The sequence below is a fragment of the Rhagoletis zephyria genome, unplaced genomic scaffold (genome assembly GCF_001687245.7).
Source record: "Rhagoletis zephyria isolate East Lansing unplaced genomic scaffold, Rhagoletis_zephyria_1.1 Rzeph_scaffold_01545, whole genome shotgun sequence".
Taxonomy (NCBI): Eukaryota; Metazoa; Arthropoda; class Insecta; order Diptera; family Tephritidae; genus Rhagoletis; species Rhagoletis zephyria.
The window spans coordinates 38,371-55,118 of NW_016158629.1; the positions used below are offsets into that span (position 1 = coordinate 38,371).

The window sequence follows — 16,748 nt, forward strand, 5'->3', positions numbered from 1 at the left end:
CCTTCATTTAATGGTGGCGATAGTAGAAGTTGAAGAGTTTTAAGTTTTGAATGCGTTGCAAAATCAAATTTTTAAGAAAGGTTAATCAGCATCGCGTCCGATAGCATTAGGCGGCTGCGGAAATCGTGGCTACCCTGAGTGCGGCGTTTAACGTCACGACTCAAGTCCGTGCTAGCTACCAAGCTACATACATACACCTCCGTTCAACTAATTAGCACCGAAATTCAAAATGATATTGTTTGCAACTTATATTTATTTACTTATTTTTAAAAATTTGAATGTAAAATATAATTCAATATATAACAGAAACTACATAAATAAAAGTTTCAAAGCTTGCAAAAATTTACACAAAAAAGATTATCAAACTTCACAAAATTGTGTCAAAATTTCCAAATTTGTAATCAGAATATTAAGAAAATTTTCGGGTTGCAGTTTTGTAGCCCATTCAATTTTAGTCTAATAAAGTGCAAGTTTCAAGTCCCTAAAACCCACCTTTTTTTAGATTTTTTTTCTTTTCTGAATGGTGTTGCGCATTTTCTTCCATATAACGCATGATCAAAATTTATTTTTGTATTCTGATAAAAAATTTGGAAATTTTGATGAAAATTTTTTGAAGTTGATAATTTTTTTTTTTGATTTGTGCAATCTTTTAAACTTTTATTTATGTTTTTAATATTTTTATTGAGCTTTGTACCACGATTGTTTATTAGGAAAAATTGAAAAAGCAACAAAGTCTAAGCGGTAGAAGTTATAGCACTATTTCGGAGATCACCACATCTCCTCATCAGACTTCTTTTTTTTCTCTATATTGTTTCTGTGACACGGGCTTGTGCCGCAAATCGTACGATTTGAAATCGGTGCAATTTGCTAAACTTAACAAAATGGCACAATTTGGCACTGAATCGATAGATATGAAGTAAATGTGTTTCTCGCCGTTTCCATTTGAAATCTTTATTCATTTTCTTAAAAGTATTAGAAAATAGTTTCCAGATCGCACCGATTTCAAATAGTACGATGTGCAGCACATGTCCGATAGATTTAATTATATTTCAAATGAAAATTATTAAAAATAAATAAATAAACATATGTTACAAACAATAGGGGTATTTTCGATCCGATGCGTACTGTCTAGCATTGGGCATAGATACTTAGCATAAATATCATGATTGTTGTTGTTTTATGTGCTCAAACAACAATAAAATTAACCAATCATGAATAACCCTAATATTATTTTGAATTTCGATGCTAATTAGTTGAACGCAGGTGTACTAAGTGAAACTGTAGATCTGGGGTATCATCATCCATTCTTCATACGACCCCTTCTAACTGTAGCTCTTGGAATCAATCTGTGACTCGCTTTTTTGTCGTTATGGTTTAAATACACACATATGTATACTTATTGTAGATCATCGACTGAGCTAATATTTATGTATACTACATACATACATTTGCAATCGCTTGTGACGCTATGAATCACGACATGGTTCACTCCATTTAAATGCTGGTCGTCTAGCTAATTATTGTATATTATTTGTTATATTTTAAATAGGCAGACAGACGTTCTGGTGTTTTCGTGTGTGTGTTACAGATAACAACTACTATGTACATATGTACATAAAAATTGCCACTAACACGAAGTAGAGAGCCTTTCCCCTAAACACTTTTGATTATTTAAATACCCCTCTCTATGAAAGAAGCGTACAACTTTTTGCTGTATGCGTTTATAATAGCCTTTACTATTTTAACTATTATTATTATTTATTATTTTAACTACCGTTATCACAAACAATGCTAATATTCAATACTAAATAATTATATGTGCAAAATGAAATATGTATTCAGTTTCCACGTACTCCAGTGTTAAAAATTTTGATCAGAAAACTACATCAATGACTGTGTGGTAAAAACCCAAACACATAGAAGCTATTTTCATAATCAAAACCGTTTTATTATTTTCCCTAGTTATATTATGGCTAGAGCTCTTGTTAGTCGACTAGTCGACTAATCGATTAGTTGAATAGCAAAAGTTGTTTAACAAATAATCGACTTCACTTATTCGAATGACCGTTTTCTTTCGACTTTTTCAACTAACCGCTCACAAACAAATAGTCGACTATCCGTTCATTATCGATTTTTCGACAAATTGTTTTCTTTCAATAATCATTGTTTTTTTTTTTTTTTTTTTTTTTTTTTTTTTTTTTTTTTTTTTTTTTTTTTTTTTTTTTTTTTTTTTTTTTTTTTTTTTTTTTTTTTTTTTTTTNATAGTGAGCGGTTAGTCGAATTCGAGCGGTTAATCGAAAAATTGCTATTCGACTATCAACCGACAAAAAAGTTGCTAATCGGCTAGTCGACTAACTGAATAGCCGGATAGTCGATTTTTAACAAGAGATCTAATTATGGTCCATAATATTCCGTGGCATTGAACTATATAAAGAAAAGCCCGGAAATATAATAGGAATGAATTTTTGTGGCATTAAAGGTAATAATCGGACAGCAGAATATAATAAGAAGTTCCTTTGAGAATCCCGACGACTATGGAAATAATAAGCTTGGTGGCCCTATACAAACCCCAAAAGAGTAGTGCAAATGACATATCTATAGGTTAGCTACTAGGAATCTCTGATTTATGTAAAGTAAAAAGCGTATAGCTTTGGAAATCAAATAAAAACTTTTCACTTTGAGAAAAATTAATATCCAGAAGTAGAAACATTCTTTGCGCATTAAGCTGGCACATTTTTCGCTAATTTCGACCGAAGATATTTGAAAATTTCAGCAGTAAAACGTTGTTATTCATACCGTGCGAACCATGATTCAATAATACAAGGTTCGATAAACTGACAGTTGTCTCTCTCGCACCGCTCCCTTAGCAGTGGCACCGTGTTGCTTCTTTGCAAATTTACATGGAAACAGTGTAGCTTTGGTGTGAAATAAAAGTATAAGCTTTTGTGCAATATGTTTATTTGTATATGCATATGAAGCATATTTAACTGATGAAAACATAAGCATTGGATGTTTACATCAATCTCATAGTAGTCTTATTTTAATTTTGAGTCATTTTGCAGTTTTTATACGGCTAAATAGCATATAAATTACGTAATTCACGTAGATATATCAATATTACGTTCAACATTTCGTTTAAAATGCCAGATTTCCTGCAAATACATTAGAATTTACAAAAGGAATTTCACTACTAATTGCCTACTTTGCGTACTTTTCTACTACCATTTTCGAAACAAGGGATTGCATTCTTGCCCTTTCTCTGTCCTTCGTAAATGCAACCTTTTGTAAGGGAGTGTCAAACCGCAGCTGTCAATAATTATCTAACCTTGTATTATTGAATCATGCGTGCGAACAACAAAATCGTTATTCAAGGAACAAAATACCTTCTTTTAGAGTAACTAACTTCAAATATGGGTTTTAATACCACTGGGGACTTGTAAGATTTTTACTTATTCAAAACAGATTGATAACGCGTTGAGACTTAAATAAACCAAACTTCACAAATAGGAGGAAATAATAAGGGTACTCATTTAAAAGCGCAAAACTCGCGAAAACTGGGCAATCTGCGCAATTTTAAACCTCGCAAATAAAATGTCAAAATTTGTATGGCAAGCCATTTGCACAAAGAGAAACTTTGTTCGGAAATTTTGTCGCGCAAATTTGCGCAGTTTGCTGTGCAGCTCTTAACTAACTATTTTGTGTGCTTTCATTTTGATTTGTGCTCAGGACTAACATATTTAAATTTCAGTTTCAATTGTTCAACTTTTTAAATTAAGTATCGTCAAGATGAGTACCGCGTATAGATGAGTACCCTTAATATAAATTTCACTACAAAATTTCGGTAAAATTTATGCCGCAAAGCGTAAAACAAATAAAATTGTACAATAGAAAAACAATCCAATGACAACAAATAAATTTATCTTTAAAACTTTTTTTTTAAATAATTGGTGACCTAAAGCTTGTTTCTTTGCACATATTTGAAAATTTTTCTACGAAAATTTCAAACATAATGGTACAATTAAATTATCTTGTCATAAACTAATGCATATTTATAAAGTTCTTTATATTCTTTTGATATACATAGTTAATGAATACTATTGGTTTTTTATTTAACTAGTTTTTCCTTTTTGAATAATAGTATGTTCGGAACACCTCTTACACACTCACGTTTCCGAAGCTACAATACATGGCAACGGCAACATGAAAGTTTATTCAGTAAAAAAAAGAAAGTTATTAAAAATCTCACTTTATCCTACTCAAATTTAATGGGTTTACCTAATTTTTTTTTTAATTGTGAATAAAAAATTCAAAATTTTTGGTGGAAATTTAATTTTTATACATGGTTCGAAATGTGGATTTATATGGTGCTTGTTATAAAAAGCCTTATAATAAACATTAAATAAAGAAAATCAAAATGTCACTTAACTTAATTAGCTGACTACAAGTTTATGTATATGTACATATTTTTTTATTTAAAACGTTTTGAATCTTACCTGGAGTAAATGCCCTCCTTTTCTGATCCAATTGTCCTACCAAGCTAAATGTTCATCTGGTACATATATGATGACAAATAGGCATTTTAAATAAGCAATTTATATTCAGTTTTCGCTGTCAGTACTACGTCAGCTGCAGAGGGTTAAGACGCAAAAAATTAATATTTTTTCTATCAAACAAAAAAAAGAAACCATTCTATTTTAAGAATTTGTTTAAAAACTACGTAATCTTATAATTTCATGCTATATTTGTCATTTTATAGCCATGCAAAGCGAATTCATATGCGGTGGTATTGATTCATCAAATAAAAAAATTACTTGTATTTAGTTTTTGGTTTTAGCAGGCCATTGTCAAGTTTCAGATATTCTTCCCCAAATGAAAAAGGGCGACAGAAAGTACAAATACTCACGTTTTCACTCACTCTCAAGCGAAATACAAATTGTTTGACAATCAAACTCAAATACTCACAGCTGATGAAACAACACCACCTAATACATACATTTGAATTCGCCTTTATAGCTATGAATATAAAAACATATTTGTGTATATACACGAGCGCGCTTTTTTATAAATTTTTTAATACTTCACCTCCTTTGTACATGCAGCTTTCTTTTCCGTTTGCTTAAAGCATTTTCGCAGATGCATATACATACAGTGGAGGAAAAATAAATAGGGACGCGACATTTTAACAAATTTTGCCTATTGTTTATTCAATACATATCTATTATTTTTTTTTATAAATAACATCAACATCAAAAAATAAACAAAGTTTTTTTCTAATACAATCGTCGCTCGGGGAGAAGCTTGGCCCAACACTAAAATATTTTGTAAGCGCCAATCTTTTATTATTGTTCATGCCTAATCCTATTTCATACAGTCAGTTACCTTGTTTATACCTACGTAAGAACCGCATTAAAAAAAAATTATTTGACTCAACACATTTCTCTTTCAAGCATTTACCCAGCTATCAAAATTGTCAGAAATCTGTTAGATATTCGTCAGACTCGTCGGCAAAAAAGTCAGAAATCTGTATGCTTTTAGCCGATATCGGTCAGAGAAGCGTATGGAGAAGTTGACAGGAAGTCTAACCGACACGACGTGGGAAATTCTGACTTAATTACCGACGATTCTGACGGATATCTAACAGATGTCTAACCAAATAATCATGGAAAATAAGAATCATCAGACGTGTATACCCGAAATCGGACATAATTCGTTCAGACACATCGGATAAGGAAATAAATAAAATTCTCCAGACATTTCGCCCAGAAATCTGTACGAAACCTGTAAGACTTGTCTAAATAGTCAAATTTTTATTCCGACTTGTCTGATACCAGAAATTGTCTGGCAAAATTTTTTTCCATTAATTATATAGTTCATTCTATAACATAAACCATATAAATCAAAGTTTCACACATTGGCTGCGTTTCTTTATATATTCCGGATAATCCCATGTTACAGCTGGAATAAACAGAATACGTTTGAAATATACGTTAACATATCATCAGGAACGTTCTAAAGAATAAGTAAACAAAAAAGTTTATTCCAAACGTTCAGAATGAATAAAGAAATTCAGCCATTATATAAAGTTCAAAAAAATGCAAACAATATTCATCAACATTTAAAAATTTTTATTCGGAATTTCTACTGTTATAATTTTTGTTTTGAGAGTGTTGGACATTTTGTTCCATATAAAAATAGATCTTGATCGACGCATTAAATATAAAAAAATAAGCAAATTTTTTTTAAATGTTGCGTCCCTATTTATTTTTCCACCACTGTATGTATGCATCAGGGATGTTGCGACTATTTGCATTCGCATTCGTTACGCGAATGATTCGCATCATTTTACACATTCGCATTCGCATTAAATGATACGCATGCTTTGCGAGAGTCCACTCTAATATTATTGAAATGGCACTAAGTCTGTCTAACCAGGGTGCGGACAATAACCGGCTTTTAGCTTCAGGCGCTAAACGGTGTAGTACATACATCAAGCGAATTGATGGGCCTTCAACAAGTGCTGCTAAAAGTCTTATAAGCAACCTAGAAATAATTTAAATTCCTCCAGCGAAAGCGAAGGATCGGATGTAGAATCTGGAGACATTAAAAAAATGTGAAATTAAAGCTGAATTGATGGCCTATCTTAAAGAAAAAGAGCTTATCTCTGTGAAAATCCTCTCGTTTATAAACGAGCCTCTAAGAAATCGCATCATGGGAGAAAAGGCAGCAAAATTACTTTTTTTTTTTTAATATATGTATGTCCCTTTTGAACTTGACTACCAGATTAAAACACTTGTATGGGTTAAGTACTCCTTCAATGTTCTAATAATTTACAAACTTTTTAAATAATAAAAACGATGACTTTGAGTTGATTATACCTTTTTTAGTGTTATTCCTAACATTCGCACATTGGCATTCCGAAAATTCGCATTCGCGATTGTGAAAAATATGACATTCGAAACATCCCTAGTATGCATGCATACTTACACAATTGTGCATCATTTGACCGTGCAGCTGAGAACCTTGTTCCTAATACTCACAGATTCACGGGGTCGTTGATTTAGCTCTTTGTATTCGTTTCTCTTATTATTATTGTTTTATTTTGCAAGTTGGTGCTGATTCAGTTGCGATATTGAGATCGTTTTACGAGCATCAGACGTCGGCGGAATTGTTTTAACAGCACCAGCTATGGCGAAAGTGAAAGAAAAAATTTACAAAACGGCACGCGATAATAAAAACATGAACATTTTTATAAAACAGTTAATTGTTAGATTGGTTTATTTAGATGCAGTAAATATTCGCTACGTATGGTGTTCCCTAATGCAATAATTTATGATGTTTCCCTATTACGAAAGCTAAGATAAAAAAAAAATAGTTTTGTTACTTTTTACAATTTCATGTTACCAGATGGAACCTTTAAAACCTAGTCAACCACCTCATTCCGTTCCTAACCACCAGCTGTTGCGTTTTCAGTTCCTATGTCGGAGGAATCAGTTTTGGTTTCAATTTATTTTTCTCGGTTTGCATTATTTTTTTTTTTTTAACGCTCTTCCCCCGAGTTTTCATCAACTGCTCCATATACTAATTAGTGGGAACTGTAAAGGCTTCAGGCATGGTGAATTTATAATTAATGATTTCACCTTGGGCTTCAGTTACTTTTGAATATTTTCCTTTGTGAAAACAAGTCGGAAGTAAAGTTTTTTATTTGTCAAAAACCTGATTTCTTCAATTCGAAGTTCTCATAATGGAAAGCTTTGATAAAAATGGTTGGAGAGTTAGTAAGTTGATATTGGTATTTATAGGAAATATTCCAATTAGTTGCCATAGCAAACAACCCGCACTACTATTTGGCATATTCTTATTTTTCCCGAAAATTCTTAATTAAAAATTATGTAACATTTTCAGATTGCTGGTCTGGACTTGAATGGCGGCACAGCTAATAATAGCAGCCCCATAACAACGAAGAGTTCATCCAATTCCGGCGTTTATATTCCTCCACATCTACGTGAAGGTGGCAATAGCGCACCTGACGCTAATAGTGATAACCGCGAGGAGAGAACTCCATCGTCAAAGTACGAAGGCAGAGAACAGCGCGGCGGAGGCGGTGGAGAGTATCGCAAAGGCGGCGGTAGTCGTGGTTATAACAATTCCGGTGGTGGTTACGGAGGCGGTGGACGCCGTGGTGGTGGTGGCAGATACGACGAAAACAGCGGTTTCGACGGTATGTTGCTGTAAAATGATAAATTCAATGCAATATACATACATACAAGAGTTTTAATGTTTGTGAAAAATATTGTATTTGTAATCTCAAACACTTAAATTTCCCATTTATAGGAGAAGGCGAAAATCGACGTGGTGGGGACGATTGGAATCGTGGGGGACGTGGCCAACAAAATTCACGAACATTTGATAGACGTGAAAACGGAGGTTACCGTGGTGGACGCGGTCAGGGCGGAGGGGCCGGTAGCGGAAGTGGTAGCAATCGCAACAGTGAAGCATTCGACGATACAGCCCAGCCACAACAACCACGCAACGATCGTTGGCAGGAGCCAGAGCGTCCATCCGAGGAGGGCGTACAGCAGCGCAATGAACGCGGCGGTGGTAGTGGCGGCGGCAACGGCAATGGCCCCGGCACCGGCAGCGGCGGAGAACGCAACTATGGCGGTCGCTGGAAGGAGGATCGCCGAGGTGACGTCGACTACACTAAACTGGGAGCACGTGACGAACGCCAGGAACAGGAGTTATTCGGTGTCGGCAACACCGGCATTAACTTTGACAAATACGAGGATATACCCGTGGAGGCGACGGGACAGAATGTACCGACTAACATCACATCGTTTGAGGACGTGCAGCTGACCGAGATCATACGCAATAATGTGACTTTGGCTAGATATGATAAACCGACACCGGTGCAGAAACACGCGATCCCAATTATAATAAATGGGCGCGATTTAATGGCCTGCGCACAGACTGGTTCGGGCAAGACTGCAGCCTTCCTGCTGCCCATTCTCAATCAGATGTATGAGCACGGCATGACGCCACCACCGCAAAATAATCGCCAGTACAGTCGCCGCAAGCAGTATCCGCTCGGCTTAGTGCTGGCACCGACGCGCGAGCTAGCCACACAGATTTTCGAGGAGGCCAAGAAGTTCGCATATCGTTCACGCATGCGTCCCGCTGTACTCTACGGCGGTAATAATACAAGCGAGCAAATGCGCGAATTAGATCGCGGCTGCCATCTGATTGTGGCTACGCCGGGTCGTCTGGAGGATATGATTACACGCGGCAAAGTGGGCTTAGATAACATACGATTTTTGGTTTTAGATGAGGCTGATCGTATGTTGGACATGGGTTTCGAACCACAAATTCGACGCATTGTCGAACAATCGAATATGCCACCAACTGGTCAGAGGCAAACCTTGATGTTCTCAGCTACTTTCCCCAAACAAATACAAGAACTGGCATCTGATTTTCTTAGCAATTATATATTCTTGGCTGTAGGACGTGTGGGTTCCACTTCAGAGAATATAACCCAAACTATATTGTGGGTTTACGAGCAAGACAAGCGTTCATATTTGCTTGATCTACTATCGTCGATACGCGCCGGAGCTGAATACTCTAAGGATAGCTTGACATTGATCTTTGTAGAGACGAAGAAGGGCGCCGACGCACTGGAGGAGTTTCTCTACCAGTGCAATCATCCCGTGACAAGCATTCATGGTGATCGCACACAAAAGGAACGTGAGGAAGCTTTACGCTGCTTCCGGTCTGGCGATTGTCCCATTTTGGTTGCCACTGCTGTGGCGGCACGTGGTTTGGACATTCCACACGTCAAGCACGTTATTAACTTCGATCTGCCGTCGGATGTGGAGGAGTACGTACATCGTATTGGTCGTACGGGCCGTATGGGTAACCTTGGCGTTGCCACATCATTTTTCAACGAGAAGAATCGCAATATTTGTGGAGATTTGCTGGAGTTGCTCGTCGAGACAAAGCAGGAAGTTCCCGGCTTTCTCGAAGAGCTGATCTCATCAGATCGCTCACACGGTGGCAATAGGAGACGAGGAGGAGGCGGTCCCGGCGGTGCACGCTATGGTGGCGGCTTCGGATCACGTGATTACCGTCAAACGTCTGGCGGTGGAGGCGGCGGCGGTGGAGGCGCCCCACGTAGCAGTGGTGGGCCCCCAAGAGGTGGCGGTGGCGGCGGTGGATCGTATCGCAGCAACGGTGAGTAAATTGTAGCAAGATTAAGGAAAAAAGGAGATGTATACTCCGATTTTTATATCATACTACATTTATGATCAGATCTTTAAAGCAAAGAAGTAGTGATAAAATGTAATGTAGAATTTTGTTTTATGAAATCGTTCGTAAAATTATTTTAATTTTTCTCTTCCAGGTGGCAGTTCCGGTGGCGGTTACTATGGTGGTGGTGGTGGCGGCGGAGGTGGTGGCGCTGGCGGTGGCTCCTATGGTGGCAGTTACTCATCATCCCATGCCAACTCCAACTCCGGTCCTGATTGGTGGGGAAGTTAAATACATAAAGTGAACTAATTGCGAATATCCGCTGAAAGCGAAAAATCAAATAAATAAAATTGATTAAATAAAAAGTAAAAACAGATAAAATCAGCAACAAACACGAAGATTTTTGAGAGAGTGCAAGGCGAAGATTATGTATTTAACAACAATGCATAAGACATTATAGTATATACGAAAAGAAACAAACAAACAAAAATCGAAGCAAAGCAGAAGTGAATGAAAGAACTCTTTGAATATATAAAAATTATATATTACTATTATTTATGTATAGATTATTAATTTTATAAAACAAGCAAACATTCAAACAAATCATATTACACATTAACATACCAATGCAAAAAAAAACAATCACTCTCCACACCAAAAAAAAAAATTACGTCCAAACAAATTACACACCGTATACATACACACACGCTGCAACCCAACCAGACAAATGCAACCTAATGCAATTTTTCAAACTCGCTCCTAAATACTTTCTTTTATAAGTATGTATAATATGAAAAAGGAATAACACGATATGTCGAAAATTACATTAATGAATGTCTCTTACTTATCGAAAAATAAAATAAACAACTGCAACAAATTAAAATAAACAATTTTAAATTATATGAAAAATATACATGATTAAAACAATGAAAAGAAAGTGTTGAAATGTGTGTAGGAATGATTACAGTGGAAACAGTGCAGGCGCAAGCAGCGCAAAATTTTAAAATCCAGCGAAAGTCTTGAAATTGTATTAAATATGGTGTGGTTGAAGATGCGACCAGTTATTCTTTTATCTAAATTGCATTGATAAAATACATTCGAAAGCACTCCCTCAAATGTTATGATTCTTAAAAATAAAAGAAGGAAATGCAAAACAAAAGAAAATACAAATACAATTTACATATTTGAATTTCATTTTTATTATTAATTAATTATAAATGTAATAATGTAATGTAATTGCATTCGAAAGCATATATGAAAGAAAGCTAATGACGAGGTGTTGAAAAAGGTAAACAAAAAATTAGATCTTATTTAAAGCAACTCAAAACATGCTTACTAAAAAAAAATGTGTAATTAAAATGAGTACACAGCGGATATAAGTAAAATAAAACACGAGAATCATCAGCAACAGCAATTTCAAATAGTAAATTACCACGAAACCTACAACAAGATACAATAAAAAATATATATTAAACAAGTTTGCTAAATAAATGTACTTTTTAGCAAATGAAAAAGCAAATGTTTTACTGGGTATGGATGGGCTGTTGGTGCTTTGATTGCAGTTTTGCAATTTTAACAAACAAAGGTTACATTTACATATTCTTAAGAGAAGTCAAAGACAGATGTTATGACATTAAAGGATGAACCGGGTGGGAAACAATTATCTATTCCGCTGACCTGAAGATGCTGCTTCCAGAGGAGGAATTTGTATGGTATTATAATTACAAAATTTGCAATAGGGCTCCTTTTTCGGCAGCACAAATAGAACATACAAAGTTCGAACGGCTTGATTATACGGGAGTACAAAGAACAAACACGAAGGATGGTGAAGGTTTACAAAACTAAGGATATTAAAAATACATCTTTGTTTTATTTCCACCCGTTTCTGTTCAGCGAGACGCAAATTTGGATTGGAAATTCCCCTATGTGAAAAAGAAACTAACAATTTTTACTTAACATCTGGCGACTCGAATTGAGTTTTGTTTTACTTTGTGTATTCGATTAAAGATTTTTTAAGTACATACTTGAAGAAAATGTTTTTGGTTCCTTTTTTTCTCCAGTAAATGCTTTACTTTTACTCTAACCTAACGCTTCCTAGAGGAACCAAGGGCAAGAAGACTAAAGAATCGCTATCGACAGGGAGTTTAAATTGGTTATGTGGCACAAAAGTAAATATGTACATACGTATGTATGTAAAAACCATGCAGGTGTTCAGTTATTTTGATGACGCATTTTTATTATAATCTAAATAAATACAATTTCTATGAACGTACATGTTGTATAAACATAAAAGATCACTTTTGAATATTCTGTAATAGCTGCGACAGTCCCTGCTACAGACGAAGTGCGCATTCTAAATTCTTCATCCCAAAGAAATGTTAAACATCCGATTTCTGATTGAGTGCCGCATAACCAACCGGGATCTCTTTTAATTCCGACTTGAGACACAAAAATTCGCCGCCGATACACATTATAGTCGTTGTGATTGCATTTAGCAACCACCAACTAACATTCGACGGAAAATTTGAGTTATACCACCAACAGATTAGTAAATGAAGGATGTGGAATGTGCAGCTGTAAAGAAATNAACTAAAGAATCGCTATCGACAGGGAGTTTAAATTGGTTATGTGGCACAAAAGTAAATATGTACATACGTATGTATGTAAAAACCATGCAGGTGTACAGTTATTTTGATGACGCATTTTTATTATAATCTAAATAAATACAATTTCTATGAACGTACATGTTGTATAAACATAAAAGATCACTTTTGAATATTCTGTAATAGCTGCGACAGTCCCTGCTACAGACGAAGTGCGCATTCTAAATTCTTCATCCCAAAGAAATGTTAAACATCCGATTTCTGATTGAGTGCCGCATAACCAACCGGGATCTCTTTTAATTCCGACTTGAGACACAAAAATTCGCCGCCGATACACATTATAGTCGTTGTGATTGCATTTAGCAACCACCAACTAACATTCGACGGAAAATTTGAGTTATACCACCAACAGATTAGTAAATGAAGGATGTGGAATGTGCAGCTGTAAAGAAATTTTGTGTTTATTTAAACTGAAAAGTACACGGGCAAATATTTAACTCAGCTCTTTAATACTCACCTAAAATCTAAACATAATTTTGCGCGGCGTACAATAAACCACAACGCCAATGAAGCAACAAATGAATTTAGCACAAATGCGAGTATAATAAGTCGTCCACCAGCGTCGGAAATGTGTATTTCCTATTTCAGAAATCGCCATTAGAATAGAAATTATGATTTGGATTCGTATTTGCCATACTTACATGATACTCAAATACATTATCCAGTGTGTAATTATCGCCAGCTAATATGTTAGCGAAGAAAACCAATAGACCCAAGGAGAAGTATACGCATGATTGCATGGATATGATTTGGGCGACGAGTAGCATGGGATCCCATTGTGTATTTCGAAATGTACCCGCCTTCATGGCTGGGCACTTTTGATAATTTTCGTTTACAAATAAGTATATAGTATTGTCGTTATAATTGTTTTGTTATTCCACTGATTTTGTTGTTCAAAAGCAAGGAAATTATCAATTCGTTAGTACAAAAAGGAAAATAAACATTACAAAAAGGGAATGTCAAATAATTTGTTGCTACATATACGTCAGTGAATCATCTGTTGCGAAGTGCTGCCAGTATCTTAAGATAGGTACCAAAACGAATTCATTTGGTGGGTACCCTGACATATTTGGTTCCTGGGTGGGTACCCAGATTATAAGGGGCCTCCACTCAAACCAAAAGTAGGAGCTTGGGGTCTTCCCACGCATTTCGGTAGTTTTGAAGAATTGGTAATTGATACTCCTTGAAATTTCAACTGCGAACATGATTTTTGGGTTATTGCTCGTAATCTGATAAATGATTTTTTGCAAGAGAGATTTAGTTTCGTATAGAGAAATTAGGAAAAAAACTATATACATACGTCTTTTCTAACTAATTTACATATTTGTGAGAGTAAAATGTAATAATCACAGCTGAAAAATACGGTGCATACATACATACATAATTCGTACCTATAAATTGTATTCAATTCAACTAGCATGGATCATGATTTCCATACCACGATAATATTCGGCCAAATGGTAAAATATAATTCTAATAAATCAAAATACGTGCAGAAACAAACTTACCCAATACCCAATTTTCAATCTGTACCATAATCTCATAAAGCAAATTTAAGATTGTCGTTAATTTCTTCATGATCTGATGATCGGATTTAGTATTGGACCACCTGTGAGGTCCTTTAAACATACATACATAACAAAAAAAAAAATAATATTCCGACGAACTGATAACCTTCTCCTTTTTGTGGAGTCGGTTAAAAATAAATATGTAAATATTTATGTACATACACATCTGCAGAAAATTTCTTCTAAAACTATTGCATTATTCAATACAACTTATTTTCTATGACAGATTTGTTAATGAAAAAATTTGATATTGTGAACTGTGGTTACTAAATTTTATAAAACTATTATTATTATTATAAAACTGTGGTTACTAAACAACCGTTATTGTCGCAATTTCCAGATCATTGCTTGCACATGGATACAAACAATACTGTGCTTGCTTTGTGCCCCAGTATTTTATCTAAAGTTGATAGGAAGAATGCTTTTAATTACTAAATATTAAAATTGTAAAATGGCATAGGATACTTAAAAACTAAAAAAGATTGAATGTCACTGTAACGCAATAAGCTTTCTCATGACTGAAGAGCATCTAGAGTTTTGTCACATCTAACAGGAGCGATTATTAGCAAAACAACTTCTTCAACTGTAACAACTCGACTGCGGCGACACCGTATACAAATGATATAATAAAGTTACAATAATCTTATCCATAACAAAACGCTAACTAACCTAATCATTTATGATGCAATGTAAACGCTATTGCAATAAGAACCGACCAAACTTAACTTTAACTCAAATAGGTCACATGGCTCGATCCAATTAGACTCGAAAGGTGACTATCAGCTGATTGCTCATGTGAGCGCACCTCTTTTTTTTTATTTTGCAAACACAAAATGAAAAACCAGATAGTTTGAGGCATAAAACGAAAAATGAATGAACCTTTATTGCTTAAGTATCCACACTTTTCTCATCAACTATTGCATAACAACAAGAACACAAAATATATATTAGTTATACTTTATGATAACAATGCTAGCGTACATTTTTCTTCATACTTTTCGGCATAATACTTTAAAACGTTTAGCTTAAAATCATTTAGTGCATTTGCGCCCACTTTTGTATTTTGTAAATTAAGTAGCGACCTTCAACGCATCGTCGACACGTTGAAAATCTGGAATTTTTCTTAAGTAAAGGCGTAATTGCACCATTACAATAATGCAATTAAATGGAACGTACACGAATATCGGGAATTTGCTGCTTAGTTACCTAGTTTTTTGATTGGTTAGTTAATTAATAAACTTTACAAGTAATACGACGAATAATAGAAATGCATTCAAGCTGGCATTTATCCCTTCACCCATGGATGTGATAATTTATTTCAGAACGTAGTTTTTGTGCAACTCAGGCTTGATATTGTAGACGAATTGAAGGACTTCCTCGATTACGGGTTCTTTGCGTGAGGCAATCGAACGTTCCATGTCAGCTAATTTCGTACGGGTATCAGCATCGATCTTAGCGGCCACACCTTCGCGTGAGCCCATATGCTGCAAATGAAAGACAAAAAAAAAAAAAATTATTACAAGATTTCTTGCATGTAACTGGGGCTACAAAGATTAAATCAATTTCCAGTTCCATTGGCCCTGCTTAAGTCTCTTACCTTGGCCTCGAATTCTTTGAACTGACGTTCACGTTCTTGGCGGTATTTTTCAATTTCTTCGGTTGCCTCATCCTTGGCTTGTTTCAATCTTCTTGCCTTGCCTAAAAAGTCGTAAAAATTGTGTAAGACGAAAGCGATTCACCATTTACAAAGTGGTTAGTTACTACTCCACTGAATTTTTGCTTATCACATGACCCCTTTGATTGCTTTTAAAGGGGGTGGAAGGGGAGTTGGAAAGTATGAAAACTCTTGTTTTTCACTATTTTACTTACGTTTTCTGGCCTCTGCTACCTTCTCGGCAGCCTTCTTTTCAGCGGCGAGCAGCTGTTGGATACCCTGCGTTTGGCTAGTCATTTTCACTTTTAATTAATTAAGGCAACTTTTATAGTTACTTTAACTACGCTGCAAAAACTTTTATAACTTCGTTCCACACAAGACAAGAAGAAAAATCCAAGTGACGTTCGATATGTGACAAGTGACAACGCAGTCACATGAAAAAAACTCCTATTGATTGAGTAGAAGGTAAATGTACGATTTCGAGACTCGTTGTGGATCTAATAAGATAAGTTCGATTTTGTAGTGCTGCCAAATTTATCTATGAAATTTGCTAATTGGAATCACACTTGTGAGAAAATTGATAATCTGTCTGTTTTTTAATTGTTTTATTGATTTGTATAACAA

At 35.2% G+C, this 16,748-nt stretch overlaps 3 protein-coding genes and 1 long non-coding RNA gene across 4 annotated transcripts in view; 2 read left to right on the forward strand and 2 right to left on the reverse strand.

The window, feature by feature from the left end:
• Positions 1–11,585, forward strand: part of bel (ATP-dependent RNA helicase bel) — a 19,822-nt gene extending 8,237 nt beyond the window's left edge. The window contains exons 2-4 of the mRNA XM_017618048.1: positions 7,903–8,218; positions 8,332–10,224; positions 10,394–11,585. Of these exons, the coding sequence (XP_017473537.1) occupies positions 7,903–8,218; positions 8,332–10,224; positions 10,394–10,530 (2,346 nt within the window). The 3' untranslated portion in view covers positions 10,531–11,585. The remainder of the gene's footprint in view (positions 1–7,902; positions 8,219–8,331; positions 10,225–10,393) is intronic.
• Positions 11,586–12,899: 1,314 nt separating this feature from the next.
• On the reverse strand, positions 12,900–13,911 carry Sys1 (Sys1 golgi trafficking protein). The gene is made up of 3 exons (XM_017618050.1): positions 13,544–13,911; positions 13,360–13,481; positions 12,900–13,284 (listed from the first exon to the last, which is right to left on the reverse strand). Exons 1-3 carry the CDS (start codon positions 13,706–13,708, stop codon positions 13,089–13,091), a joined length of 483 nt encoding a protein of 160 aa, XP_017473539.1. The 5' UTR covers positions 13,709–13,911; the 3' UTR covers positions 12,900–13,088.
• Positions 13,912–14,232: 321 nt separating this feature from the next.
• LOC108364381 (uncharacterized) lies at positions 14,233–15,716 on the forward strand. The gene is made up of 2 exons (XR_001847750.1): positions 14,233–14,362; positions 14,811–15,716. It is a non-coding gene; the product is annotated as an uncharacterized LOC108364381 (long non-coding RNA).
• Positions 15,329–16,575, reverse strand: Vha13 (V-type proton ATPase subunit Vha13). Its single transcript, XM_017618051.1, has 3 exons — positions 16,340–16,575; positions 16,068–16,168; positions 15,329–15,954 (listed from the first exon to the last, which is right to left on the reverse strand). The coding sequence occupies exons 1-3, from the start codon at positions 16,419–16,421 to the stop codon at positions 15,784–15,786; spliced, it is 354 nt and encodes a 117-aa protein (XP_017473540.1). The 5' UTR covers positions 16,422–16,575; the 3' UTR covers positions 15,329–15,783.
• Between the last annotated feature and the right edge of the window lie 173 nt (positions 16,576–16,748).

What these genes read in the sequence shown, in the direction of transcription:
- Sys1 (XM_017618050.1), bottom strand. Translation starts at nt 13,708, where the DNA reads ATGAAGGCGGGTACATTTCGAAATACACAATGGGATCCCATGCTACTC. An exon ending in ATAATGTATTTGAGTATCAT is followed by an intron (nt 13,482 to 13,543) that starts GTAAGTATGGCA and finishes TTTCTGAAATAG; the next exon opens with GAAATACACATTTCCGACGC. An exon ending in AAATTATGTTTAGATTTTAG is followed by an intron (nt 13,285 to 13,359) that starts GTGAGTATTAAA and finishes ATTTCTTTACAG; the next exon opens with CTGCACATTCCACATCCTTC.
- Vha13 (XM_017618051.1), bottom strand. Translation starts at nt 16,421, where the DNA reads ATGACTAGCCAAACGCAGGGTATCCAACAGCTGCTCGCCGCTGAAAAG. An exon ending in GGTAGCAGAGGCCAGAAAAC is followed by an intron (nt 16,169 to 16,339) that starts GTAAGTAAAATA and finishes ACGACTTTTTAG; the next exon opens with GCAAGGCAAGAAGATTGAAA. An exon ending in TCAAAGAATTCGAGGCCAAG is followed by an intron (nt 15,955 to 16,067) that starts GTAAGAGACTTA and finishes TTTCATTTGCAG; the next exon opens with CATATGGGCTCACGCGAAGG.